General features: G+C 40.3%; 1 protein-coding gene across 1 annotated transcript in view; it reads left to right on the top strand.

The window, feature by feature from the left end:
- The window catches only part of LOC306707331 (uncharacterized protein), a 141,448-nt gene that overhangs the window by 94,344 nt on the left and 20,484 nt on the right, over nt 1-26,620 (top strand). The window contains exons 271-346 of the mRNA XM_079174724.1: nt 58-248; nt 322-410; nt 624-754; nt 976-1,100; nt 1,235-1,361; nt 1,572-1,784; nt 1,967-2,137; nt 2,525-2,671; nt 3,380-3,429; nt 3,523-3,655; nt 3,820-3,902; nt 4,011-4,137; nt 4,463-4,653; nt 5,185-5,275; nt 5,394-5,514; nt 5,717-5,898; nt 6,128-6,283; nt 6,422-6,552; nt 6,655-6,788; nt 6,880-6,974; nt 7,680-7,870; nt 7,981-8,075; nt 8,186-8,211; nt 8,377-8,398; nt 8,492-8,519; nt 8,621-8,705; nt 8,833-8,979; nt 9,066-9,277; nt 9,379-9,482; nt 9,577-9,692; nt 10,403-10,540; nt 11,300-11,514; nt 11,599-11,684; nt 11,837-11,964; nt 12,113-12,238; nt 12,440-12,630; nt 12,704-12,792; nt 13,006-13,136; nt 13,358-13,482; nt 13,617-13,743; nt 13,954-14,166; nt 14,349-14,519; nt 14,907-15,053; nt 15,762-15,811; nt 15,905-16,037; nt 16,202-16,284; nt 16,393-16,519; nt 16,845-17,035; nt 17,567-17,657; nt 17,776-17,896; nt 18,099-18,280; nt 18,510-18,665; nt 18,804-18,934; nt 19,037-19,170; nt 19,262-19,356; nt 20,062-20,252; nt 20,363-20,457; nt 20,568-20,593; nt 20,759-20,780; nt 20,874-20,901; nt 21,003-21,087; nt 21,215-21,361; nt 21,448-21,659; nt 21,761-21,864; nt 21,959-22,074; nt 22,785-22,922; nt 23,682-23,896; nt 23,981-24,066; nt 24,219-24,346; nt 24,495-24,620; nt 24,822-25,012; nt 25,086-25,174; nt 25,388-25,518; nt 25,740-25,864; nt 25,999-26,125; nt 26,336-26,548. Coding sequence (XP_079030850.1) covers nt 58-248; nt 322-410; nt 624-754; nt 976-1,100; nt 1,235-1,361; nt 1,572-1,784; nt 1,967-2,137; nt 2,525-2,671; nt 3,380-3,429; nt 3,523-3,655; nt 3,820-3,902; nt 4,011-4,137; nt 4,463-4,653; nt 5,185-5,275; nt 5,394-5,514; nt 5,717-5,898; nt 6,128-6,283; nt 6,422-6,552; nt 6,655-6,788; nt 6,880-6,974; nt 7,680-7,870; nt 7,981-8,075; nt 8,186-8,211; nt 8,377-8,398; nt 8,492-8,519; nt 8,621-8,705; nt 8,833-8,979; nt 9,066-9,277; nt 9,379-9,482; nt 9,577-9,692; nt 10,403-10,540; nt 11,300-11,514; nt 11,599-11,684; nt 11,837-11,964; nt 12,113-12,238; nt 12,440-12,630; nt 12,704-12,792; nt 13,006-13,136; nt 13,358-13,482; nt 13,617-13,743; nt 13,954-14,166; nt 14,349-14,519; nt 14,907-15,053; nt 15,762-15,811; nt 15,905-16,037; nt 16,202-16,284; nt 16,393-16,519; nt 16,845-17,035; nt 17,567-17,657; nt 17,776-17,896; nt 18,099-18,280; nt 18,510-18,665; nt 18,804-18,934; nt 19,037-19,170; nt 19,262-19,356; nt 20,062-20,252; nt 20,363-20,457; nt 20,568-20,593; nt 20,759-20,780; nt 20,874-20,901; nt 21,003-21,087; nt 21,215-21,361; nt 21,448-21,659; nt 21,761-21,864; nt 21,959-22,074; nt 22,785-22,922; nt 23,682-23,896; nt 23,981-24,066; nt 24,219-24,346; nt 24,495-24,620; nt 24,822-25,012; nt 25,086-25,174; nt 25,388-25,518; nt 25,740-25,864; nt 25,999-26,125; nt 26,336-26,548 — 9,690 coding nt within the window. The remainder of the gene's footprint in view (nt 1-57; nt 249-321; nt 411-623; nt 755-975; nt 1,101-1,234; nt 1,362-1,571; nt 1,785-1,966; nt 2,138-2,524; nt 2,672-3,379; nt 3,430-3,522; nt 3,656-3,819; nt 3,903-4,010; nt 4,138-4,462; nt 4,654-5,184; nt 5,276-5,393; nt 5,515-5,716; nt 5,899-6,127; nt 6,284-6,421; nt 6,553-6,654; nt 6,789-6,879; nt 6,975-7,679; nt 7,871-7,980; nt 8,076-8,185; nt 8,212-8,376; nt 8,399-8,491; nt 8,520-8,620; nt 8,706-8,832; nt 8,980-9,065; nt 9,278-9,378; nt 9,483-9,576; nt 9,693-10,402; nt 10,541-11,299; nt 11,515-11,598; nt 11,685-11,836; nt 11,965-12,112; nt 12,239-12,439; nt 12,631-12,703; nt 12,793-13,005; nt 13,137-13,357; nt 13,483-13,616; nt 13,744-13,953; nt 14,167-14,348; nt 14,520-14,906; nt 15,054-15,761; nt 15,812-15,904; nt 16,038-16,201; nt 16,285-16,392; nt 16,520-16,844; nt 17,036-17,566; nt 17,658-17,775; nt 17,897-18,098; nt 18,281-18,509; nt 18,666-18,803; nt 18,935-19,036; nt 19,171-19,261; nt 19,357-20,061; nt 20,253-20,362; nt 20,458-20,567; nt 20,594-20,758; nt 20,781-20,873; nt 20,902-21,002; nt 21,088-21,214; nt 21,362-21,447; nt 21,660-21,760; nt 21,865-21,958; nt 22,075-22,784; nt 22,923-23,681; nt 23,897-23,980; nt 24,067-24,218; nt 24,347-24,494; nt 24,621-24,821; nt 25,013-25,085; nt 25,175-25,387; nt 25,519-25,739; nt 25,865-25,998; nt 26,126-26,335; nt 26,549-26,620) is intronic.

The following is a 26,620-nucleotide window of genomic DNA, read 5'->3' as shown; positions in this document are numbered from 1 at the left end:
TGACAGAATTTACACCAGTCTTTCATTAAACATGTAAATACATATGTGTGCCATTAGGAGGATGTTCCAGATGATGTGAAGATGGTGACCCTTCCCTGTGTCTGGCCTTTGGCGCTGAGCAGCAACAGCAGATCCGAAGTGGATTCCTGGTTCGACCTGCGGTTGAGAAACTATCTTAGATTCCTCAGCAAGAGCCTCATCAGTCCCAACAAAGTGCAGAATGCTTCATGTTTGGCCTTCCAGAAACTGTAAGTCTCATCTTTTCAGAGTGTCAGCAAGCTCATGGCCATCATTAAATTTGCGTTATCTTCCTTTCAATAGGGTCTCTGTAATGGGAAAGAACTTCACATACAACTCTGAGTTTGGACAGGCTGATGTATACACCACCATCAGCACCTACCTGAGAACCGGTAAGATGCAGTTTTGAGCAAATGTACAATGGATGTTGATCTAAAGGATCTGACTATCCATGCTGAGTCTAACTTTCTCTAGGTGCAGTGCACACAGCTACAATTATAAATGTTTCAACATCAAGAGTTTGCTTGAGGTTTTTTTAAATGATTTGTCATTTGCTGTAGGTGGAGAAGTGTCCATACCCAACTATATTTTTCCCTCTTTCGTAGGCTCTGAAACCAGATGCTACAATGCCAGTGATGCAGAACTCAATTCTACCGCCTGGTTTGTCAATTACATCGGGGACTTTGTGAAATTTGTCACTGTGGAAGATCTCACCACCTTCATCTCCACCAGTCAAGTATGTCCTGATATCCACTCTATACAACTTATTTCAAGTTAATGCTTTCACAAAATATAGAAGTTGTTTATTTAATCACACCAGCCATAGCTTTCACATTGGTAAGCTAGTTTTGTTTAAATCTATTTATTGTTTTATTTTCAATACCTTTTAGTTAAGGCTGAGAAAACCAAAGGCAATAATAAAACTGTGTTCACGTATGTGTTGATATATTTTTAAAGGCTGAAGTTTTCTTGGTGGACCAAGCCAACCTGGAGCTGTTCAACAACACAGCAATCCCACAAAATGTAACAGACTACTACGTCTCACAACTTTTTGCATTCCACCCAACCATTAGCCCTCTGAAGTGAGTATCCACCAATTTGAGAAAATATGTAATTGTGTGATGTGTGCAGTATATATTATATATATATATGTCTTATTTAGTGGGTAAATATATGTATCCATGAATTAAAACGTCTATATTTACTTTTCATCTAGGGTTCCAGGCCTTTTCATATGCTCTTCTGAGGTCCCAAGTGTGGCATATTCTTCTTTGAATGAATCTGATACCATACTCATCTTGAAGGAGCTGAGGGAATTCTGCAATGGAACAGAGGATCCTGAGGTACCAGCTCTGATTATGTCTACATAGAAACACAGATTGAGTTTTTTTGAGAACTCTTTTCATGGCTAAAACCTCAAAACAAATCTTGGTCTACGTCTTTCTGATAATTGTGCATGATTCTCTTCACATCTGTCTTTGACATATCATTTCAACTAAAGTAAAATGTCCTCAGTTGATGTTTCTCGTAACCGGGTGTGTTTTATTCTAAAGGTGTCTGCTGCTCTGGCAGCCAACATCCAGACCTTCACAGCAGAGACGATTGTGACCCTGGGCAGTGCCACCTCAGGCCTGACCAGCAGCCAGATCACGTCAATTCCCCCGTCAGTGCTGATTTCCACTTTGTCCACCCTGAAGTCAGTCAGCACCTGGAACCAGGAGCAGTCCACCACAATCATCCAAGCCATGATTGCCTCAGGCTTCCTGGTAAAGGCTTTATTGTTCGCTTAACATGGCTGATAATCATGAGATGTCTTCAACGCTTTTAAGCGTGTTTAACAAGTAGTGTTCTGTGTTTGGTTCAGCGTGGTTTCATGAAATGGCCCTGACGTACACGCATATGCCACTTTGCTGACCATGACTTTGATAAATGCAAATGTATCCAACAGATCAACAGTGGAGCCTCCCTGGAATCCCTCGGCACACTCATTGCTGGAGTTCCTTCAGGCTCAATTAAACAAATCCCAGCGTCTGAGCTATTCAACATCTCCCAGAGCAGCACCTTTGTTTCCAACATGCTGACGGCCCCCACAGTCGTCCAACAGACCTTCGTCCAAAAGGTACAAGTTAACTTTTGATTCTATCCCAGCATTGCAGCCGTTGCTGATCTAAGATTAGGATGAAAACTCATTTGATACTAGGATTCCTATTTTACGGTATTTTTATACAGAGCGCATACAAGTAAACCAGAGTGTAAAAACATACTTTTCCCCCCGCCAGCAAGCCCTGCAGATATTGCTCAGTGCTCACAGTGCTCTCATTTTTGTGGATTTTATGTGTACTTCTATTATAATGTGTTACACATGCCCGGTTGATATAAATGTGTGTAAATGCAGAAATAGCATTCAAGAACCCCAGAACGCAGTACATGTTTTATATGTATTCACTTTCAGGAGTTTTGAGATCATTTCTGATCGGGGTTTTAACTCTATTTAATTCCCTTGTAGATCATTTCTTTGAACACAAGTGCAGCCAGCGTGGTGCGGAATGTCCCTGATGCTATGGCAGCTGAGATTCCACCATCCCTGCTGGTACTGTCTGCGGAGACTGTGGAGACCAGTGTGATTAACAGAAAGCAGTGGACGGCAGATCAGGTCAGTATGTGGCTATAAACACAGAACAGAGTAAATTTGAGACAAGTTTTTGCCGATATATTCAGACTGAAGCTACAGATATTACATTATAGGGAATTTACATTTAGCACACAGTGTGACTTCTCACTGAAAGTAAAAATCCTTTTGAATTTTGAGGTGATTACCATCTGAAAGATACTGATCAACATCCCGCAAACTTCCACTTACAACAATATTCTGCCAGTGAGGAAAAAATATGTACGTCGAAGTCTATTCCAGGGTCGCAATGCCTCAGTAGCCGATAGGTTACCGTGCATGCAACATATACTGTAACTGCAGTGTCCCCGGTCGATTCAAGCTGCAAGACTGTTGTTACATTTCATACCCTTCTCTCTCTCTCCCCATTTCCAGTCTGCCTCTACACTTTAACCTGTCCATTAAGGGTGAAAAATGCCCAAAAAATAATCTTAAAAAAGTCTAATCCAGGGTCAATTTAAAACACACAGCCCACAGGGACTGTCCTCAAGGTCCTATGTTGTTTTCCCCAAAGTCTGTGCTGTTTACAATTATCAGATTAAAGCTATAGGTAGATGAAAAACACTTACATATTCCTCACACAATACATTCAACACTGTCAATCACACCACAATGTATGATAGTATGTATCACAGTTATAGAGTGTTGCTGTGAAGAGTTAGATACTTAGGTTTTTATCTGTCTGTCTTTTAGGCCGCCATGTTTTTTGGAACACTGGATGGAACAAACTTTGACATCGAAGAGTAAGTGAATAAGCTCCACAACATTTATTTTCCCAATGGAAGATATTTCACGATCTATTAACCTGTTTTGTGGATTTTCCATTATCCCCAAAGGCTTAATCCGTCTGTTCTGCAAGGATTCACGTGCACATCAGTTTCCAGAATGAAAAAACCCAGAATCCAAAAGCTGGTCCGTGCCTGTAGGCCGAGGAGAAGGAGGCCCAAGGTGCAGCTGAAAGAAACACAGGTAAATTAAAATTAAATCTATAAGAAACTAAGATTAATTCAATTAAGCCCCTTAACTGAATTTTATAATTAAGATAATTTGGATATGTGAATTTAAAAAAAAGTACGATGTATTATGGAGTCTAAAGTATGTGGAATTCCATGTCTTTGCATCCTTTTTTACAGCTTACATGCATGTACAACCTGGTCCAAGACAACCTCTCCCAGAACTTCACAGATTATCCCTCAGACATGCTTCTCTACCTAAAGTGAGTCTGTCTCCATGCATTTCTTTTGGAATGGTCTCACGATGTGCCTGCGATTTTAAATGGCATACATGTGCTCATCGATGTTCCTTCTTTACCTGATTATTACAGCAGCAAAGATGTCACGAGGGCCAACTGCAGGTCATACTTTTCCGCAGTGGGTGCTGCAGACTTCTCTGTGGCCTCCAGTATTTTGAACAAGGCATCGCTGCTACTCAGTGAAGCCAGGACCTGCTTGGTGAGTGTCATTCAAATTAAGGTTTGCTTTGGTTTAGCTAAGGGTGACAGGGTAGGCTGCAGCTTGTTGTAACTGGAAGAACAGCTTGAATCACCATTGTATGGCAACGATTGGGATGTACCAAAAAAATGTATACATGCATCATTGAAAAAGTTTCAGATAAGTACTGTTAAAATGTATGAGGGAATAAAAAACATTCTTCGTATGGCAGGAAAGGGAATTGCCATTTCCCATATACTGTAAGTGTAATGTATATCACCAGTGAGACTGTCATGGTATACTGTGGCCCATTTTTAAATGAAATACTGTGTTTTTAACCGTCTAGGGAATAAGTGGTGTGAATCTGAGCAGAGACAATGTGGAGGTCCTAGGGAACATGGCCTGCACTCTGGACGGTTCTTACATCCAGAACGCTGATCCTCTAATTCTGGAAAAACTCCAAGTCTGCACCGACTTCTCTGACAGCCAGGTGGCTGCCATGGAGACAATGCTGCTGTCTGGGCAAACAAAATACGGGTACAATAATTTGATTAATAAACAGCTATTTAGACTGCAAATTAAAGGATATGGGTTGTGATATTCTATATTCTTCCTATTGTTATCAACGTCAGCAAATCCCATGAAATGACCGGCACCAGCATTATATTGATCTAACCAAAAAAGTATTGTCTCTGTGACCAAAACCTGACAGCTCTGTGCCATCAAGCTCCATTGTCATCCAGGAAATGCTGAAAATATATTTTGTATACCCTTTGTGAGAAACTACAGTGCCTAGCTGTTGGCAATAAGAAGCCTAACCAGGCTGTTTATTTCAGGTTCCCGTTCAGATATCTACGAGTCCACAGTCAATTTTTACTGCACACAATATTTCTTTTATGAGTAATTGTCAAATGATAACAAAGACTAAAGTTAATTGTCATGTTTAATCTTCATATAAGTAGGAGTGTCTCTTACATCTTCTAACAACACCCAGCTCAACTCTTTTCACCAAGTGGGTATCAAGTTAGAAAGCCAAACTATATGAACATGCTCTCATTTGTTTTTCAGGAATGTCACCACCTGGAACGAGCAAACACTGCTAAAGCTTGGTGTCCTGCCTCTATATCTAACAGGAAACATTTGGGGCCAGATCAAAACTGTATGTGTTTCACCTTTACCTGTTTCTTGATGCTAATTAAATCAATAATGTGTTTAGTCTTGTGATTTTAAAGTACTTTCTAAGAGACACCTCATTAAAAAACAATTCATTTGTGCAGAGAACAAAGAGAAGGTTCCTTAGGACCTTTATGGTCCGACTGAGGAAAACAAAGACGAAGAAGACCAAGCTCAAGAGGCTGTTTCGACACACCAGAGATCGCAAGATAATACAAGGAGCAGGTAAAGATGAAAGAGGCAGAAAGCCACAGGTTTATTTTCTCTTACTTTGCAGATGTTGATACAGTTCAATATTTGACAAAACTGGTGAGCATTTGTATGTGTTTGTGTGAATTTTTATAGAATGACATAAAGCAAATTGATACACTCGTGTGTCTAACAGCACTTACTTTTTTCCCCCTCACATTGGTCAATCATCCTCAAGGCTGCACTGTGGGCAACATCACCCAGGTGACAGTCAGCGACAATGCCTTCCCCTTTGGTTACGACCAGACGCAGTTTGACCACTGCCTGGACATCTCTGTTCTGAAGGACAACCTCAACTCTATCTGCGAGAAAGTGGACGATGATGACTTGCAGAAAATAATTCTGACGAAACTCAACCAGGTAATTTCTTTGTATGAAATGGTTGCTTAGTATGAGGGATTTAAATTTTTCTTTCGGATATGTGTGATTGAGATATTCCTTCACCATTCAGCCTCGCTGGTAATGGAGTTTTTAGATAAATTTATTGATATGGTATTTTTTATGAAATACGGTGGGATTTTTATTTACATGATTTCATTTTCATTTCCACTCACCACCATGTGTTACTCCCCATTCTCTATTCTTCCAGGCATTCCCATCGGGTGTTTCTGATGAGAAAGTTCAGGTGCTCGGTTCAGTGTCTCGTGTGGCGTCACTTGATGACATCTCCAAGTGGAACATCACTAAAGTTGACACCCTGGCAGCACTCATGAAAGCTGATGATGGATCGTGGGAGGCAACAAAGGTACAATGTAGAGGGATTATCAAGACGTCAAAATGTCTGAATTTTGAATCGTAAAACTGTCTTATGTCAAATATTATGAAATATACTCATACTTGTATACATTTGCTCACTTTCTGTGTTATCTTTAATGTTGTTTAGAGCAAAGCAATCATCACCAAGTATCTGAATACTTCTGAGAACTCCCTGGGAAGCATTGAGCTGAACAGTTTTGACTCCGTGTGCTCGTTAGACACCAGTACACTGAAGACCATCACCCCAGATAGTATCAGGTGGGTTGTAGCATGCAGCTTAAAATGATGCCTTTACATGACCCCTGAGATTAATGATGCAGATTAAACACTGTATGTTACTGTCTCCTTGAACCTTGTCAGAAATGCCAAACCACTCCATGTGGCGTCATGTTCATCGGAGCAGAAGAGAGTCCTGTATGAGATCAGTAACACTTCCTTCAGCTCACAGAGTTCCAGCTCCAATACCTATTACAATTTGATACGTCCCTATCTAGGTAAGAATTCATGTTACCTGTCATTCCGGCTGTTTCTCTCTCTCTCGTGAAACTGCTCTCTAATCTCCTGTATTCCTCTCTACCATGATAGGTGGGGCACCTCTGTCAGACATAGTAGCACTATCAACCCTGAACATCAGCATGGACGTAGACACTTTCCAGAGTCTGGATCCTAATGTGACCGCTGTAAGGATACTAGAGTTGACAACAGAACGGGTTTTGGACATGCATCATCTATGTAGTAGTTTTATTGAGAATACGCGGCAATTGAGCCAAGATGATGCTTTATTATAACTTAACTCTTAAAACTGTATCGATTTGGGAGGGTCTGATGCTCAGTAGAACCCATTAAGGGATTGTATAATGTTGAATCAAAGACTTAAAGGAATAGTTTGACATTTAAAAAAATGTGTATATTTAGTTTCTTGCTGGAAATCAGATGAAAATAAAGAGGGTGGTATTGATCTTCTCATCTATCTATTCCATGAATGGTTGTGAAGAACATACACCCATCACTGGCAGATGTTCAATGCGAAATGGTCAATGACTCCTGTAATTTATAAATTTATAAATCTTAAATCGTGTCTTCTGTAGTTACCGTAGGTCTTCAAAATGACTTATAGGCTACTAGGTTATAGGTTATATAAGTATCCCAAAGTACAGTATGTGATCCTTTGCCATTTTTCATCCTTTCTATTTAACATAACATACTATATGTACTTGCGCAGTGCAAAAGAATTTGTAAAATATGTGATTCCTTTTATTGTGAGTACTTTTCCTTTGGGCCAGCTGTGGGTTAAAAGTTTCTAAATTTCAAATCAATATTTTCACGGTTGCTTATATGTTAAAACTTCAGACCAATCTTCACACTGTTTCATTTGTAATGTGCAGGGTTTGACTGTGACCGATGTGAAACGCCTCATGGCTAGCCATCTACAAGATCTGAAGTTGTTTGAGAACACTACCCAAGTTCAGATCTGGAGGAACATGCAAACGCAGTCAGACCTGAACATACTGGGTGTGGGCCTAACCACCACCAGAGCCATCCCCAGTAACATCAGCTGTGCATCCTACGCGGCTATGTAAGAGATGATATTTCTGCAGTCCAAAGCTGAACATTTAAAGTTTGCAGAATAATGTCAAACATTTTTTCTGCTGACAAGTCACACGGATTTCTGTTTTCTTCCTTCAGACTCACTGGTCTTGAGCAAAGTTTGGAATCCCTGCCCGAGCACATTTCACATGGTCTGAGAGCAAGCATAATGTCCCTCAACGAGACATTCTCACGTAAGTGGCCAAATGCTCTGCTGATAAACCTTTTTAGATTTGCCCATTGCCACGAGTGTGATGATAGCTGTACTCATGCCCTGCCTTCATTTCAATATTTTGTTAAACAGGTTGCTCAGTTCCAGATTCCTTCATGGTGAGTTCATTTCTATGGGAGTACTGATGGGTTTTACAATATTTGATCAAAATGTACAAGGACACAATTTTGGCACACAAACTTTGATAATGATGCCGTTCGATGTATTTTAACTTTAAGTAGCTTTTGCTACCAGACTAACAATTATGCTTTGCTTGTCTCCAGTGCAAGGTGACCCCAGTTGATGGTAAGTCTCTATGTTACCAGATATTTCAACTTTGATGACGAGATCGCATTCTGAAAGTACAATATCTGATACACGACTATTGTCTTTTCACAGAAGACGTCATCTGTTATGGAGTTAATAGGTGGGTTACAGTTTTGTCTGATGCTGGGTTTGTGTAGGTAAAGTTCTCTTACACAATCTAACTAAGGTGACAATGGTTTACTTTTTTATTCTTCTCTTCAGATCACAACTCGAACAAACCCTGCCTGTTGGCAATTCCTCTGAAGCCCTGTGCAATGTTTCCATCACTGAGCATGCCTGTTCCTCGGTAAGACTGTTATATGTAAGCTGTAAATCCCAGACCAAGATGTGGCTTTTGCTACATTACCCTCCTGATAGTAATCTCCATGAGCTCTGAACATGTTTGTTTTATTTATTTTCTCATTTTTTCCAAGGCTACACATCTCACAGCCAGCAACTTGGCCACACTGATGAACTGCTCACTGGAAAGCCAAAGGACATACCCCGTAGAGATCTGGAAGCTTCTCTTCCAAAAAGCTTCTGCGGCACTAGACCAGGCTCTTGAGACATACGCCAGCATGGTACATCCAATCCCAAAATGTCACACAATTGGTGTTTCCCCGTGGGAATTTGTTGTCAAACCGAAATTGTTTTTTTTCAATTCCAGGCCCCCAACAACAGCAACCCGTCCTTGTCACATGCGCTTGAGGCTCTTGGGGAGGTGACAATAGCCAACTTCAGCCAGGCACAACTGCAGAGTGGTGCCTTTGTCAGGGGCTGGTTCCAGACAAAGATTCGTCCGTTTCTGGCCTCTCCATCCCCCAACTTCCTATTCTGCCTAAGCTCCAAGAACTTCAGCTGCCATACCTACCAGACTGTGTAAGCACATATCTGATATATTGCTCCACTGTGAAGAAGATTGCAGAGGAACACGCTGTTTTGTAATTGTTAAGGTATTAAAAGCCTTCTTTCAAATTTAGCATCCGGGCATTCAGCAGCCAAAGGGCATCCATGGACACAGAAAGACAGCAAGCAGTCTTCACTCATTTCATCAAGCCCTTCCTTTCAAGAAATGACTTATCAGGTACAGGCAGGCGCTCAGGCTCAAATTGGTACGGTCTCGAAAATCACGTAGTGGTTATACCTTGACAATGACTTTGTTTCTGTCTTCTTTGCAGATCCTGGCTGTGTCTCACTTATCAGAGATAATAAATCGTGGCTACAGGTAAATCTTGGCAGCTTCTCTGGATTTGCAACCCTGCAGGACCTGCAAGCCCTCAATGCCAACTACAGTGTAAGTAGCGACCATCGGCCAGAGACCAAGTAACGTCTGTAACCCTAACCCTAACCCTAACTGACGAAGAGCGTATTCTTTAATAGTTCAAATTTACTCACCATTTTTCTGAAATGTATGATGAACAAAATCCCCAAAGAACAAAACTCCAAATTGTTGTGGGCTAAATCCTCAAACAGCAGAAGCCAACAATATTTCCATATTATATTTTTCTACAGAGCAACCAAAACGCCTTATTGATAAGTTGCAACCTGTTAGATATCAATCACGTGTGTGAGTATGTGTGTGTATTTATGTACGTAGATCAGGTGGGTGGACAGGAATTCTGCTGCAGTCAGAGTGGTTCATGTGTGTAATAATAATAAATAGAAAAATAATAATAAAATAACCAAAGCTGAATTCATTATATATTAAACACTAAATAATTCTACAGGTCAGCTGCAACCAGTACCAATATTACGATTTACTCAGGTCAGCAAAATAACCGAAAGCGTGAAACACATTTATTAATTTGGCAGGTAAACAAGCCATTATTTGTGCTTTGCCATTAGATATCACTTGCTTTTATACCTTTAAGACAAATTATATTTTACACTATTAAAAAGGTCTAAATTGGCAGACTGGGTGGTCCATTGTTTAACCTAAGCATACAACTGCATGCCCTTCCACTGTAAGTGTTAACTTTCTGAAATGCTGCTTGTCACTTTTAGGAAGATCTTCTGACTCTGGCCCAGCGCGCAGCGACTCCCTCACAGCTGAAGACAAAGCAAGATGTGATACAAATCATGACAGGAATCGATCCTGTTGACTTTGGTGCTTTCTTTGACATAGTCTCACCAGCCATTGAGGTAAACATCTGTACAGCTGACACTTTCTTTTTTGCATTATATACACACATCAAAGTTGAACTGAAACACACTTCTTCTTTTTTGCAACATTAAACACTGAAATGTCTTCATAGCTAAAATAATGTCGTGTAATACGACAGCTCTGCAATAAATCCTCACTTCAATAAGGTTATGATAAACTGTTTTAGAGAGATGTTGAATCCACTTAATGATAATTTTGGAGGCTGAAGTTTGTGGTGCTGATAAGTTGTAGCCCATAAAGTCCTGTCAGGGGCTATTTATTTAACTTTTTAGCGCAATTATCTTGCAGGGAAAAGTTATTATCTCGTGCACACAAGACACAAAATATACAGCCATGTTTACAATGTTTGCTGAGGTAGTAAATAAAGTGAGAAGTAGGGTCATTTTCTCACTGACTTCTATACAATCTGACTTATTTTTGCAACCAGAGGAGTCGCCCCTGCTGGCCATTTAAAAGAATGCAAGTTGAGGTACTTTTGCATTGGCTTAACTTTTCCAACCTAGAGGTCGCTGCCTGCTTCCCAGAGGCTTAACAATAAAGGGGCATTACTGGATACCTGCAAAAAGGAGTTCTGTACAGTATCTCCAGTTGGATTTCAAAAGCAACAAGAGAAAACATATATTTGGCTTTTTATAGAGTTAGATAACTTATAAATGGTAACATGATTCCAACCATTTTTACTATCATGTCAACAATTTATTTCACCCTCTTATGAATGCTATGTTAAATTCCCCCAGATCCACCCAGCCAACTACACAGTGGAGGTGAAATCTGCCTTTCTCCAGGCAGTGTTTGACAGAGGGAATCTGTCCTCTCCAGCTATCAATGACACCGAGTTCTTGCTGTGGCTGAGGGTTCGACTGAGACCTCTCCTGGTTAACCTCTCTCCCAGCTTAGTGACACCATTATTCGACATTGTGAACAAGAGGAGTTGCAACAGCAGCCAAGAGATGTAAGAATTTATTTCGTTGGGGTTATGATCTATGATTGTGATGATGTGCGTAATTGCTTTAGACTGATTTTAATCTGAATTTAGGATTACATTGCTGGACACACAACACTTGACACTCAGCAACAACACCAAACAGGAGATCTACAAAGCAACCATCCTCTTCCTCCAAGGTTTGCGTCAGACATCATGACATCAAAAGAAAATTTCTTTCAAATTATTTGTTTTCTGGCAATATGTTCCCAAAGTTAAAAATGTAATTATTATTTGAATTAAGATTATTCAGTATTCCGGTACGTAGTAATTTAATTTGTGTTTAAAACAGATTCAACGCCCCTCAAGTGTTACAGTGGTGGAAGCTTCTACATCTATCTGAGAAGCACTTTCCTCAGCTTTGGTTTTCCAGATGTGTCCACGTTCACATCACTTCTGCCACAGACACGCGAGTCAGAGGTAATAATATTACAAAACAACACTTGTATTTAAATTCCCACACAGATGGCTAAATTAGAGTCACCACCTGGTGATAGCTTTAATGCAAATTCCCACAGATGTTGTGCTATTCCAGCAGTAATATCCACATTTCTTTTTATTCTTTTAGGTCCTAAGTACCATCAGCACCTCCGAGCTGCGTCAGTTCCTCAGCCAACCCAATGTGATTGGTAACAACTCTGACATCTGTGTCATCTTCAACAACTACAACAACACTCGTGCCTTCCTAGAAAATGTATGTCCAATATCTGAATGGTGCCATATAACATACATTATTACTGATGAAACATGCCACATGTTGCTGTTAGCAGCATTCATATGATGATTGATTCACCATAGACAGTATTTTTATGTAATACTTAATTTGATCATCTGTAAATGACAGAATTTACACCAGTCTTTCATTAAACATGTAAATACATATGTGTGCCATTAGGAGGATGTTCCAGATGATGTGAAGATGGTGACCCTTCCCTGTGTCTGGCCTTTGGCGCTGAGCAGCAACAGCAGATCCGAAGTGGATTCCTGGTTCGACCTGCGGTTGAGAAACTATCTTAGATTCCTCAGCAAGAGCCTCATCAGTCCCAACAAAGTGCAGAATGCTTCATGTTTGGCCTTCCAGAAACTGTAAGTCTCATCTTTTCAGAGTGTCAGCAAGCTCATGGCCATCATTAAATTTGCGTTATCTTCCTTTCAATAGGGTCTCTGTAATGGGAAAGAACTTCACATACAACTCTGAGTTTGGACAGGCTGATGTATACACCACCATCAGCACCTACCTGAGAACCGGTAAGATGCAGTTTTGAGCAAATGTACAATGGATGTTGATCTAAAGGATCTGACTATCCATGCTGAGTCTAACTTTCTCTAGGTGCAGTGCACACAGCTACAATTATAAATGTTTCAACATCAAGAGTTTGCTTGAGGTTTTTTTAAATGATTTGTCATTTGCTGTAGGTGGAGAAGTGTCCATACCCAACTATATTTTTCCCTCTTTCGTAGGCTCTGAAACCAGATGCTACAATGCCAGTGATGCAGAACTCAATTCTACCGCCTGGTTTGTCAATTACATCGGGGACTTTGTGAAATTTGTCACTGTGGAAGATCTCACCACCTTCATCTCCACCAGTCAAGTATGTCCTGATATCCACTCTATACAACTTATTTCAAGTTAATGCTTTCACAAAATATAGAAGTTGTTTATTTAATCACACCAGCCATAGCTTTCACATTGGTAAGCTAGTTTTGTTTAAATCTATTTATTGTTTTATTTTCAATACCTTTTAGTTAAGGCTGAGAAAACCAAAGGCATTAATAAAAATGTACTCACGTATGTGTTGATATATTTTTAAAGGCTAAAGTTTTCTTGGTGGACCAAGCCAACCTGGAGCTGTTCAACAACACAGCAATCCCACAAAATGTAACAGACTACTACGTCTCACAACTTTTTGCATTCCACCCAACCATTAGCCCTCTGAAGTGAGTATCCACCAATTTGAGAAAATATGTAATTGTGTGATGTGTGCAGTATATATTATATATATATATGTCTTATTTAGTGGGTAAATATATGTATCCATGAATTAAAACGTCTATATTTACTTTTCATCTAGGGTTCCAGGCCTTTTCATATGCTCTTCTGAGGTCCCAAGTGTGGCATATTCTTCTTTGAATGAATCTGATACCATACTCATCTTGAAGGAGCTGAGGGAATTCTGCAATGGAACAGAGGATCCTGAGGTACCAGCTCTGATTATGTCTACATAGAAACACAGATTGAGTTTTTTTGAGAACTCTTTTCATGGCTAAAACCTCAAAACAAATCTTGGTCTACGTCTTTCTGATAATTGTGCATGATTCTCTTCACATCTGTCTTTGACATATCATTTCAACTAAAGTAAAATGTCCTCAGTTGATGTTTCTCGTAACCGGGTGTGTTTTATTCTAAAGGTGTCTGCTGCTCTGGCAGCCAACATCCAGACCTTCACAGCAGAGACGATTGTGACCCTGGGCAGTGCCACCTCAGGCCTGACCAGCAGCCAGATCACGTCAATTCCCCCGTCAGTGCTGATTTCCACTTTGTCCACCCTGAAGTCAGTCAGCACCTGGAACCAGGAGCAGTCCACCACAATCATCCAAGCCATGATTGCCTCAGGCTTCCTGGTAAAGGCTTTATTGTTCGCTTAACATGGCTGATAATCATGAGATGTCTTCAACGCTTTTAAGCGTGTTTAACAAGTAGTGTTCTGTGTTTGGTTCAGCGTGGTTTCATGAAATGGCCCTGACGTACACGCATATGCCACTTTGCTGACCATGACTTTGATAAATGCAAATGTATCCAACAGATCAACAGTGGAGCCTCCCTGGAATCCCTCGGCACACTCATTGCTGGAGTTCCTTCAGGCTCAATTAAACAAATCCCAGCGTCTGAGCTATTCAACATCTCCCAGAGCAGCACCTTTGTTTCCAACATGCTGACGGCCCCCACAGTCGTCCAACAGACCTTCGTCCAAAAGGTACAAGTTAACTTTTGATTCTATCCCAGCATTGCAGCCGTTGCTGATCTAAGATTAGGATGAAAACTCATTTGATACTAGGATTCCTATTTTACGGTATTTTTATACAGAGCGCATACAAGTAAACCAGAGTGTAAAAACATACTTTTCCCCCCGCCAGCAAGCCCTGCAGATATTGCTCAGTGCTCACAGTGCTCTCATTTTTGTGGATTTTATGTGTACTTCTATTATAATGTGTTACACATGCCCGGTTGATATAAATGTGTGTAAATGCAGAAATAGCATTCAAGAACCCCAGAACGCAGTACATGTTTTATATGTATTCACTTTCAGGAGTTTTGAGATCATTTCTGATCGGGGTTTTAACTCTATTTAATTCCCTTGTAGATCATTTCTTTGAACACAAGTGCAGCCAGCGTGGTGCGGAATGTCCCTGATGCTATGGCAGCTGAGATTCCACCATCCCTGCTGGTACTGTCTGCGGAGACTGTGGAGACCAGTGTGATTAACAGAAAGCAGTGGACGGCAGATCAGGTCAGTATGTGGCTATAAACACAGAACAGAGTAAATTTGAGACAAGTTTTTGCCGATATATTCAGACTGAAGCTACAGATATTACATTATAGGGAATTTACATTTAGCACACAGTGTGACTTCTCACTGAAAGTAAAAATCCTTTTGAATTTTGAGGTGATTACCATCTGAAAGATACTGATCAACATCCCGCAAACTTCCACTTACAACAATATTCTGCCAGTGAGGAAAAAATATGTACGTCGAAGTCTATTCCAGGGTCGCAATGCCTCAGTAGCCGATAGGTTACCGTGCATGCAACATATACTGTAACTGCAGTGTCCCCGGTCGATTCAAGCTGCAAGACTGTTGTTACATTTCATACCCTTCTCTCTCTCTCCCCATTTCCAGTCTGCCTCTACACTTTCACCTGTCCATTAAGGGTGAAAAATGCCCAAAAAATAATCTTAAAAAAGTCTAATCCAGGGTCAATTTAAAACACACAGCCCACAGGGACTGTCCTCAAGGTCCTATGTTGTTTTCCCCAAAGTCTGTGCTGTTTACAATTATCAGATTAAAGCTATAGGTAGATGAAAAACACTTACATATTCCTCACACAATACATTCAACACTGTCAATCACACCACAATGTATGATAGTATGTATCACAGTTATAGAGTGTTGCTGTGAAGAGTTAGATACTTAGGTTTTTATCTGTCTGTCTTTTAGGCCGCCATGTTTTTTGGAACACTGGATGGAACAAACTTTGACATCGAAGAGTAAGTGAATAAGCTCCACAACATTTATTTTCCCAATGGAAGATATTTCACGATCTATTAACCTGTTTTGTGGATTTTCCATTATCCCCAAAGGCTTAATCCGTCTGTTCTGCAAGGATTCACGTGCACATCAGTTTCCAGAATGAAAAAACCCAGAATCCAAAAGCTGGTCCGTGCCTGTAGGCCGAGGAGAAGGAGGCCCAAGGTGCAGCTGAAAGAAACACAGGTAAATTAAAATTAAATCTATAAGAAACTAAGATTAATTCAATTAAGCCCCTTAACTGAATTTTATAATTAAGATAATTTGGATATGTGAATTTAAAAAAAAGTACGATGTATTATGGAGTCTAAAGTATGTGGAATTCCATGTCTTTGCATCCTTTTTTACAGCTTACATGCATGTACAACCTGGTCCAAGACAACCTCTCCCAGAACTTCACAGATTATCCCTCAGACATGCTTCTCTACCTAAAGTGAGTCTGTCTCCATGCATTTCTTTTGGAATGGTCTCACGATGTGCCTGCGATTTTAAATGGCATACATGTGCTCATCGATGTTCCTTCTTTACCTGATTATTACAGCAGCAAAGATGTCACGAGGGCCAACTGCAGGTCATACTTTTCCGCAGTGGGTGCTGCAGACTTCTCTGTGGCCTCCAGTATTTTGAACAAGGCATCGCTGCTACTCAGTGAAGCCAGGACCTGCTTGGTGAGTGTCATTCAAATTAAGGTTTGCTTTGGTTTAGCTAAGGGTGACAGGGTAGGCTGCAGCTTGTTGTAACTGGAAGAACAGCTTGAATCACCATTGTATGGCAACGATTGGGATGTACCAAAAAAATGTATACATGCATCATTGAAAAAGTTTCAGATAAGTACTGTTAAAATGTATGAGGGAATAAAAAACATTCTTCGTATGGCAGGAAAGGGAATTGCCATTTCCCATATACTGTAAGTGTAATGTATATCACCAGTGAGACTGTCATGGTATACTGTGGCCCATTTTTAAATGAAATACTGTGTTTTTAACCGTCTAGGGAATAAGTGGTGTGAATCTGAGCAGAGACAATGTGGAGGTCCTAGGGAACATGGCCTGCACTCTGGACGGTTCTTACATCCAGAACGCTGATCCTCTAATTCTGGAAAAACTCCAAGTCTGCACCGACTTCTCTGACAGCCAGGTGGCTGCCATGGAGACAATGCTGCTGTCTGGGCAAACAAAATACGGGTACAATAATTTGATTAATAAACAGCTATTTAGACTGCAAATTAAAGGATATGGGTTGTGATATTCTATATTCTTCCTATTGTTATCAACGTCAGCAAATCCCATGAAATGACCGGCACCAGCATTATATTGATCTAACCAAAAAAGTATTGTCTCTGTGACCAAAACCTGACAGCTCTGTGCCATCAAGCTCCATTGTCATCCAGGAAATGCTGAAAATATATTTTGTATACCCTTTGTGAGAAACTACAGTGCCTAGCTGTTGGCAATAAGAAGCCTAACCAGGCTGTTTATTTCAGGTTCCCGTTCAGATATCTACGAGTCCACAGTCAATTTTTACTGCACACAATATTTCTTTTATGAGTAATTGTCAAATGATAACAAAGACTAAAGTTAATTGTCATGTTTAATCTTCATATAAGTAGGAGTGTCTCTTACATCTTCTAACAACACCCAGCTCAACTCTTTTCACCAAGTGGGTATCAAGTTAGAAAGCCAAACTATATGAACATGCTCTCATTTGTTTTTCAGGAATGTCACCACCTGGAACAAGCAAACACTGCTAAAGCTTGGTGTCCTGCCTCTATATCTAACAGGAAACATTTGGGGCCAGATCAAAACTGTATGTGTTTCACCTTTACCTGTTTCTTGATGCTAATTAAATCAATAATGTGTTTAGTCTTGTGATTTTAAAGTACTTTCTAAGAGACACCTCATTAAAAAACAATTCATTTGTGCAGAGAACAAAGAGAAGGTTCCTTAGGACCTTTATGGTCCGACTGAGGAAAACAAAGACGAAGAAGACCAAGCTCAAGAGGCTGTTTCGACACACCAGAGATCGCAAGATAATACAAGGAGCAGGTAAAGATGAAAGAGGCAGAAAGCCACAGGTTTATTTTTTCTTACTTTGCAGATGTTGATACAGTTCAATATTTGACAAAACTGGTGAGCATTTGTATGTGTTTGTGTGAATTTTTATAGAATGACATAAAGCAAATTGATACACTCGTGTGTCTAACAGCACTTACTTTTTTCCCCCTCACATTGGTCAATCATCCTCAAGGCTGCACTGTGGGCAACATCACCCAGGTGACAGTCAGCGACAATGCCTTCCCCTTTGGTTACGACCAGACTCAGTTTGACCACTGCCTGGACATCTCTGTTCTGAAGGACAACCTCAACTCTATCTGCGAGAAAGTGGACGATGATGACTTGCAGAAAATAATTCTGACGAAACTCAACCAGGTAATTTCTTTGTATGAAATGGTTGCTTAGTATGAGGGATTTAAATTTTTCTTTCGGATATGTGTGATTGAGATATTCCTTCACCATTCAGCCTCGCTGGTAATGGAGTTTTTAGATAAATTTATTGATATGGTATTTTTTATGAAATACGGTGGGATTTTTATTTACATGATTTCATTTTCATTTCCACTCACCACCATGTGTTACTCCCCATTCTCTATTCTTCCAGGCATTCCCATCGGGTGTTTCTGATGAGAAAGTTCAGGTGCTCGGTTCAGTGTCTCGTGTGGCGTCACTTGATGACATCTCCAAGTGGAACATCACTAAAGTTGACACCCTGGCAGCACTCATGAAAGCTGATGATGGATCGTGGGAGGCAACAAAGGTACAATGTAGAGGGATTATCAAGACGTCAAAATGTCTGAATTTTGAATCGTAAAACTGTCTTATGTCAAATATTATGAAATATACTCATACTTGTATACATTTGCTCACTTTCTGTGTTATCTTTAATGTTGTTTAGAGCAAAGCAATCATCACCAAGTATCTGAATACTTCTGAGAACTCCCTGGGAAGCATTGAGCTGAACAGTTTTGACTCCGTGTGCTCGTTAGACACCAGTACACTGAAGACCATCACCCCAGATAGTATCAGGTGGGTTGTAGCATGCAGCTTAAAAAGATGCCTTTACATGACCCCTGAGATTAATGATGCAGATTAAACACTGTATGTTACTGTCTCCTTGAACCTTGTCAGAAATGCCAAACCACTCCATGTGGCGTCATGTTCATCGGAGCAGAAGAGAGTCCTGTATGAGATCAGTAACACTTCCTTCAGCTCACAGAGTTCCAGCTCCAATACCTATTACAATTTGATACGTCCCTATCTAGGTAAGAATTCATGTTACCTGTCATTCCGGCTGTTTCTCTCTCTCTCGTGAAACTGCTCTCTAATCTCCTGTATTCCTCTCTACCATGATAGGTGGGGCACCTCTGTCAGACATAGTAGCACTATCAACCCTGAACATCAGCATGGACGTAGACACTTTCCAGAGTCTGGATCCTAATGTGACCGCTGTAAGGATACTAGAGTTGACAACAGAACGGGTTTTGGACATGCATCATCTATGTAGTAGTTTTATTGAGAATACGCGGCAATTGAGCCAAGATGATGCTTTATTATAACTTAACTCTTAAAACTGTATCGATTTGGGAGGGTCTGATGCTCAGTAGAACCCATTAAGGGATTGTATAATGTTGAATCAAAGACTTAAAGGAATAGTTTGACATTTAAAGAAATGTGTATATTTAGTTTCTTGCTGGAAATCAGATGAAAATAAAGAGGGTGGTATTGATCTTCTCATCTATCTATTCCATGAATGGTTGTGAAGAACATACACCCATCACTGGCAGATGTTCAATGCGAAATGGTCAATGACTCCTGTAATTTATAAATTTATAAATCTTAAATCGTGTCTTCTGTAGTTACCGTAGGTCTTCAAAATGACTTATAGGCTACTAGGTTATAGGTTATATAAGTATCCCAAAGTACAGTATGTGATCCTTTGCCATTTTTCATCCTTTCTATTTAACATAACATACTATATGTACTTGCGCAGTGCAAAAGAATTTGTAAAATATGTGATTCCTTTTATTGTGAGTACTTTTCCTTTGGGCCAGCTGTGGGTTAAAAGTTTCTAAATTTCAAATCAATATTTTCACGGTTGCTTATATGTTAAAACTTCAGACCAATCTTCACACTGTTTCATTTGTAATGTGCAGGGTTTGACTGTGACCGATGTGAAACGCCTCATGGCTAGCCATCTACAAGATCTGAAGTTGTTTGAGAACACTACCCAAGTTCAGATCTGGAGGAACATGCAAACGCAGTCAGACCTGAACATACTGGGTGTGGGCCTAACCACCACCAGAGCCATCCCCAGTAACATCAGCTGTGCATCCTACGCGGCTATGTAAGAGATGATATTTCTGCAGTCCAAAGCTGAACATTTAAAGTTTGCAGAATAATGTCAAACATTTTTTCTGCTGACAAGTCACACGGATTTCTGTTTTCTTCCTTCAGACTCACTGGTCTTGAGCAAAGTTTGGAATCCCTGCCCGAGCACATTTCACATGGTCTGAGAGCAAGCATAATGGACCTCAACGAGACATTCTCACGTAAGTGGCCAAATGCTCTGCTGATAAACCTTTTTAGATTTGCCCATTGCCACGAGTGTGATGATAGCTGTACTCATGCCCTGCCTTCATTTCAATATTTTGTTAAACAGGTTGCTCAGTTCCAGATTCCTTCATGGTGAGTTCATTTCTATGGGAGTACTGATGGGTTTTACAATATTTGATCAAAATGTACAAGGACACAATTTTGGCACACAAACTTTGATAATGATGCCGTTCGATGTATTTTAACTTTAAGTAGCTTTTGCTACCAGACTAACAATTATGCTTTGCTTGTCTCCAGTGCAAGGTGACCCCAGTTGATGGTAAGTCTCTATGTTACCAGATATTTCAACTTTGATGACGAGATCGCATTCTGAAAGTACAATATCTGATACACGACTATTGTCTTTTCACAGAAGACGTCATCTGTTATGGAGTTAATAGGTGGGTTACAGTTTTGTCTGATGCTGGGTTTGTGTAGGTAAAGTTCTCTTACACAATCTAACTAAGGTGACAATGGTTTACTTTTTTATTCTTCTCTTCAGATCACAACTCGAACAAACCCTGCCTGTTGGCAATTCCTCTGAAGCCCTGTGCAATGTTTCCATCACTGAGCATGCCTGTTCCTCGGTAAGACTGTTATATGTAAGCTGTAAATCCCAGACCAAGATGTGGCTTTTGCTACATTACCCTCCTGATAGTAATCTCCATGAGCTCTGAACATGTTTGTTTTATTTATTTTCTCATTTTTTCCAAGGCTACACATCTCACAGCCAGCAACTTGGCCACACTGATGAACTGCTCACTGGAAAGCCAAAGGACATACCCCGTAGAGATCTGGAAGCTTCTCTTCCAAAAAGCTTCTGCGGCACTAGACCAGGCTCTTGAGACATACGCCAGCATGGTACATCCAATCCCAAAATGTCACACAATTGGTGTTTCCCCGTGGGAATTTGTTGTCAAACCGAAATTGTTTTTTTTCAATTCCAGGCCCCCAACAACAGCAACCCGTCCTTGTCACATGCGCTTGAGGCTCTTGGGGAGGTGACAATAGCCAACTTCAGCCAGGCACAACTGCAGAGTGGTGCCTTTGTCAGGGGCTGGTTCCAGACAAAGATTCGTCCGTTTCTGGCCTGTCCATCCCCCAACTTCCTATTCTGCCTAAGCTCCAAGAACTTCAGCTGCCATACCTACCAGACTGTGTAAGCACATATCTGATATATTGCTCCACTGTGAAGAAGATTGCAGAGGAACACGCTGTTTTGTAATTGTTAAGGTATTAAAAGCCTTCTTTCAAATTTAGCATCCGGGCATTCAGCAGCCAAAGGGCATCCATGGACACAGAAAGACAGCAAGCAGTCTTCACTCATTTCATCAAGCCCTTCCTTTCAAGAAATGACTTATCAGGTACAGGCAGGCGCTCAGGCTCAAATTGGTACGGTCTCGAAAATCACGTAGTGGTTATACCTTGACAATGACTTTGTTTCTGTCTTCTTTGCAGATCCTGGCTGTGTCTCACTTATCAGAGATAATAAATCGTGGCTACAGGTAAATCTTGGCAGCTTCTCTGGATTTGCAACCCTGCAGGACCTGCAAGCCCTCAATGCCAACTACAGTGTAAGTAGCGACCATCGGCCAGAGACCAAGTAACGTCTGTAACCCTAACCCTAACCCTAACTGACGAAGAGCGTATTCTTTAATAGTTCAAATTTACTCACCATTTTTCTGAAATGTATGATGAACAAAATCCCCAAAGAACAAAACTCCAAATTGTTGTGGGCTAAATCCTCAAACAGCAGAAGCCAACAATATTTCCATATTATATTTTTCTACAGAGCAACCAAAACGCCTTATTGATAAGTTGCAACCTGTTAGATATCAATCACGTGTGTGAGTATGTGTGTGTATTTATGTACGTAGATCAGGTGGGTGGACAGGAATTCTGCTGCAGTCAGAGTGGTTCATGTGTGTAATAATAATAAATAGAAAAATAATAATAAAATAACCAAAGCTGAATTCATTATATATTAAACACTAAATAATTCTACAGGTCAGCTGCAACCAGTACCAATATTACGATTTACTCAGGTCAGCAAAATAACCGAAAGCGTGAAACACATTTATTAATTTGGCAGGTAAACAAGCCATTATTTGTGCTTTGCCATTAGATATCACTTGCTTTTATACCTTTAAGACAAATTATATTTTACACTATTAAAAAGGTCTAAATTGGCAGACTGGGTGGTCCATTGTTTAACCTAAGCATACAACTGCATGCCCTTCCACTGTAAGTGTTAACTTTCTGAAATGCTGCTTGTCACTTTTAGGAAGATCTTCTGACTCTGGCCCAGCGCGCAGCGACTCCCTCACAGCTGAAGACAAAGCAAGATGTGATACAAATCATGACAGGAATCGATCCTGTTGACTTTGGTGCTTTCTTTGACATAGTCTCACCAGCCATTGAGGTAAACATCTGTACAGCTGACACTTTCTTTTTTGCATTATATACACACATCAAAGTTGAACTGAAACACACTTCTTCTTTTTTGCAACATTAAACACTGAAATGTCTTCATAGCTAAAATAATGTCGTGTAATACGACAGCTCTGCAATAAATCCTCACTTCAATAAGGTTATGATAAACTGTTTTAGAGAGATGTTGAATCCACTTAATGATAATTTTGGAGGCTGAAGTTTGTGGTGCTGATAAGTTGTAGCCCATAAAGTCCTGTCAGGGGCTATTTATTTAACTTTTTAGCGCAATTATCTTGCAGGGAAAAGTTATTATCTCGTGCACACAAGACACAAAATATACAGCCATGTTTACAATGTTTGCTGAGGTAGTAAATAAAGTGAGAAGTAGGGTCATTTTCTCACTGACTTCTATACAATCTGACTTATTTTTGCAACCAGAGGAGTCGCCCCTGCTGGCCATTTAAAAGAATGCAAGTTGAGGTACTTTTGCATTGGCTTAACTTTTCCAACCTAGAGGTCGCTGCCTGCTTCCCAGAGGCTTAACAATAAAGGGGCATTACTGGATACCTGCAAAAAGGAGTTCTGTACAGTATCTCCAGTTGGATTTCAAAAGCAACAAGAGAAAACATATATTTGGCTTTTTATAGAGTTAGATAACTTATAAATGGTAACATGATTCCAACCATTTTTACTATCATGTCAACAATTTATTTCACCCTCTTATGAATGCTATGTTAAATTCCCCCAGATCCACCCAGCCAACTACACAGTGGAGGTGAAATCTGCCTTTCTCCAGGCAGTGTTTGACAGAGGGAATCTGTCCTCTCCAGCTATCAATGACACCGAGTTCTTGCTGTGGCTGAGGGTTCGACTGAGACCTCTCCTGGTTAACCTCTCTCCCAGCTTAGTGACACCATTATTCGACATTGTGAACAAGAGGAGTTGCAACAGCAGCCAAGAGATGTAAGAATTTATTTCGTTGGGGTTATGATCTATGATTGTGATGATGTGCGTAATTGCTTTAGACTGATTTTAATCTGAATTTAGGATTACATTGCTGGACACACAACACTTGACACTCAGCAACAACACCAAACAGGAGATCTACAAAGCAACCATCCTCTTCCTCCAAGGTTTGCGTCAGACATCATGACATCAAAAGAAAATTTCTTTCAAATTATTTGTTTTCTGGCAATATGTTCCCAAAGTTAAAAATGTAATTATTATTTGAATTAAGATTATTCAGTATTCCGGTACGTAGTAATTTAATTTGTGTTTAAAACAGATTCAACGCCCCTCAAGTGTTACAGTGGTGGAAGCTTCTACATCTATCTGAGAAGCACTTTCCTCAGCTTTGGTTTTCCAGATGTGTCCACGTTCACATCACTTCTGCCACAGACACGCGAGTCAGAGGTAATAATATTACAAAACAACACTTGTATTTAAATTCCCACACAGATGGCTAAATTAGAGTCACCACCTGGTGATAGCTTTAATGCAAATTCCCACAGATGTTGTGCTATTCCAGCAGTAATATCCACATTTCTTTTTATTCTTTTAGGTCCTAAGTACCATCAGCACCTCCGAGCTGCGTCAGTTCCTCAGCCAACCCAATGTGATTGGTAACAACTCTGACATCTGTGTCATCTTCAACAACTACAACAACACTCGTGCCTTCCTAGAAAATGTATGTCCAATATCTGAATGGTGCCATATAACATACATTATTACTGATGAAACATGCCACATGTTGCTGTTAGCAGCATTCATATGATGATTGATTCACCATAGACAGTATTTTTATGTAATACTTAATTTGATCATCTGTAAATGACAGAATTTACACCAGTCTTTCATTAAACATGTAAATACATATGTGTGCCATTAGGAGGATGTTCCAGATGATGTGAAGATGGTGACCCTTCCCTGTGTCTGGCCTTTGGCGCTGAGCAGCAACAGCAGATCCGAAGTGGATTCCTGGTTCGACCTGCGGTTGAGAAACTATCTTAGATTCCTCAGCAAGAGCCTCATCAGTCCCAACAAAGTGCAGAATGCTTCATGTTTGGCCTTCCAGAAACTGTAAGTCTCATCTTTTCAGAGTGTCAGCAAGCTCATGGCCATCATTAAATTTGCGTTATCTTCCTTTCAATAGGGTCTCTGTAATGGGAAAGAACTTCACATACAACTCTGAGTTTGGACAGGCTGATGTATACACCACCATCAGCACCTACCTGAGAACCGGTAAGATGCAGTTTTGAGCAAATGTACAATGGATGTTGATCTAAAGGATCTGACTATCCATGCTGAGTCTAACTTTCTCTAGGTGCAGTGCACACAGCTACAATTATAAATGTTTCAACATCAAGAGTTTGCTTGAGGTTTTTTTAAATGATTTGTCATTTGCTGTAGGTGGAGAAGTGTCCATACCCAACTATATTTTTCCCTCTTTCGTAGGCTCTGAAACCAGATGCTACAATGCCAGTGATGCAGAACTCAATTCTACCGCCTGGTTTGTCAATTACATCGGGGACTTTGTGAAATTTGTCACTGTGGAAGATCTCACCACCTTCATCTCCACCAGTCAAGTATGTCCTGATATCCACTCTATACAACTTATTTCAAGTTAATGCTTTCACAAAATATAGAAGTTGTTTATTTAATCACACCAGCCATAGCTTTCACATTGGTAAGCTAGTTTTGTTTAAATCTATTTATTGTTTTATTTTCAATACCTTTTAGTTAAGGCTGAGAAAACCAAAGGCATTAATAAAAATGTACTCACGTATGTGTTGATATATTTTTAAAGGCTAAAGTTTTCTTGGTGGACCAAGCCAACCTGGAGCTGTTCAACAACACAGCAATCCCACAAAATGTAACAGACTACTACGTCTCACAACTTTTTGCATTCCACCCAACCATTAGCCCTCTGAAGTGAGTATCCACCAATTTGAGAAAATATGTAATTGTGTGATGTGTGCAGTATATATTATATATATATATGTCTTATTTAGTGGGTAAATATATGTATCCATGAATTAAAACGTCTATATTTACTTTTCATCTAGGGTTCCAGGCCTTTTCATATGCTCTTCTGAGGTCCCAAGTGTGGCATATTCTTCTTTGAATGAATCTGATACCATACTCATCTTGAAGGAGCTGAGGGAATTCTGCAATGGAACAGAGGATCCTGAGGTACCAGCTCTGATTATGTCTACATAGAAACACAGATTGAGTTTTTTTGAGAACTCTTTTCATGGCTAAAACCTCAAAACAAATCTTGGTCTACGTCTTTCTGATAATTGTGCATGATTCTCTTCACATCTGTCTTTGACATATCATTTCAACTAAAGTAAAATGTCCTCAGTTGATGTTTCTCGTAACCGGGTGTGTTTTATTCTAAAGGTGTCTGCTGCTCTGGCAGCCAACATCCAGACCTTCACAGCAGAGACGATTGTGACCCTGGGCAGTGCCACCTCAGGCCTGACCAGCAGCCAGATCACGTCAATTCCCCCGTCAGTGCTGATTTCCACTTTGTCCACCCTGAAGTCAGTCAGCACCTGGAACCAGGAGCAGTCCACCACAATCATCCAAGCCATGATTGCCTCAGGCTTCCTGGTAAAGGCTTTATTGTTCGCTTAACATGGCTGATAATCATGAGATGTCTTCAACGCTTTTAAGCGTGTTTAA

Source organism: Pholis gunnellus (assembly GCF_910591455.1).
Source record: "Pholis gunnellus genome assembly, chromosome: 15".
NCBI classification, from domain to species: Eukaryota; Metazoa; Chordata; class Actinopteri; order Perciformes; family Pholidae; genus Pholis; species Pholis gunnellus.
The sequence above is the reverse complement of the archived record's forward strand: the minus strand, read 5'-3'. Positions and strand labels throughout refer to the sequence as shown.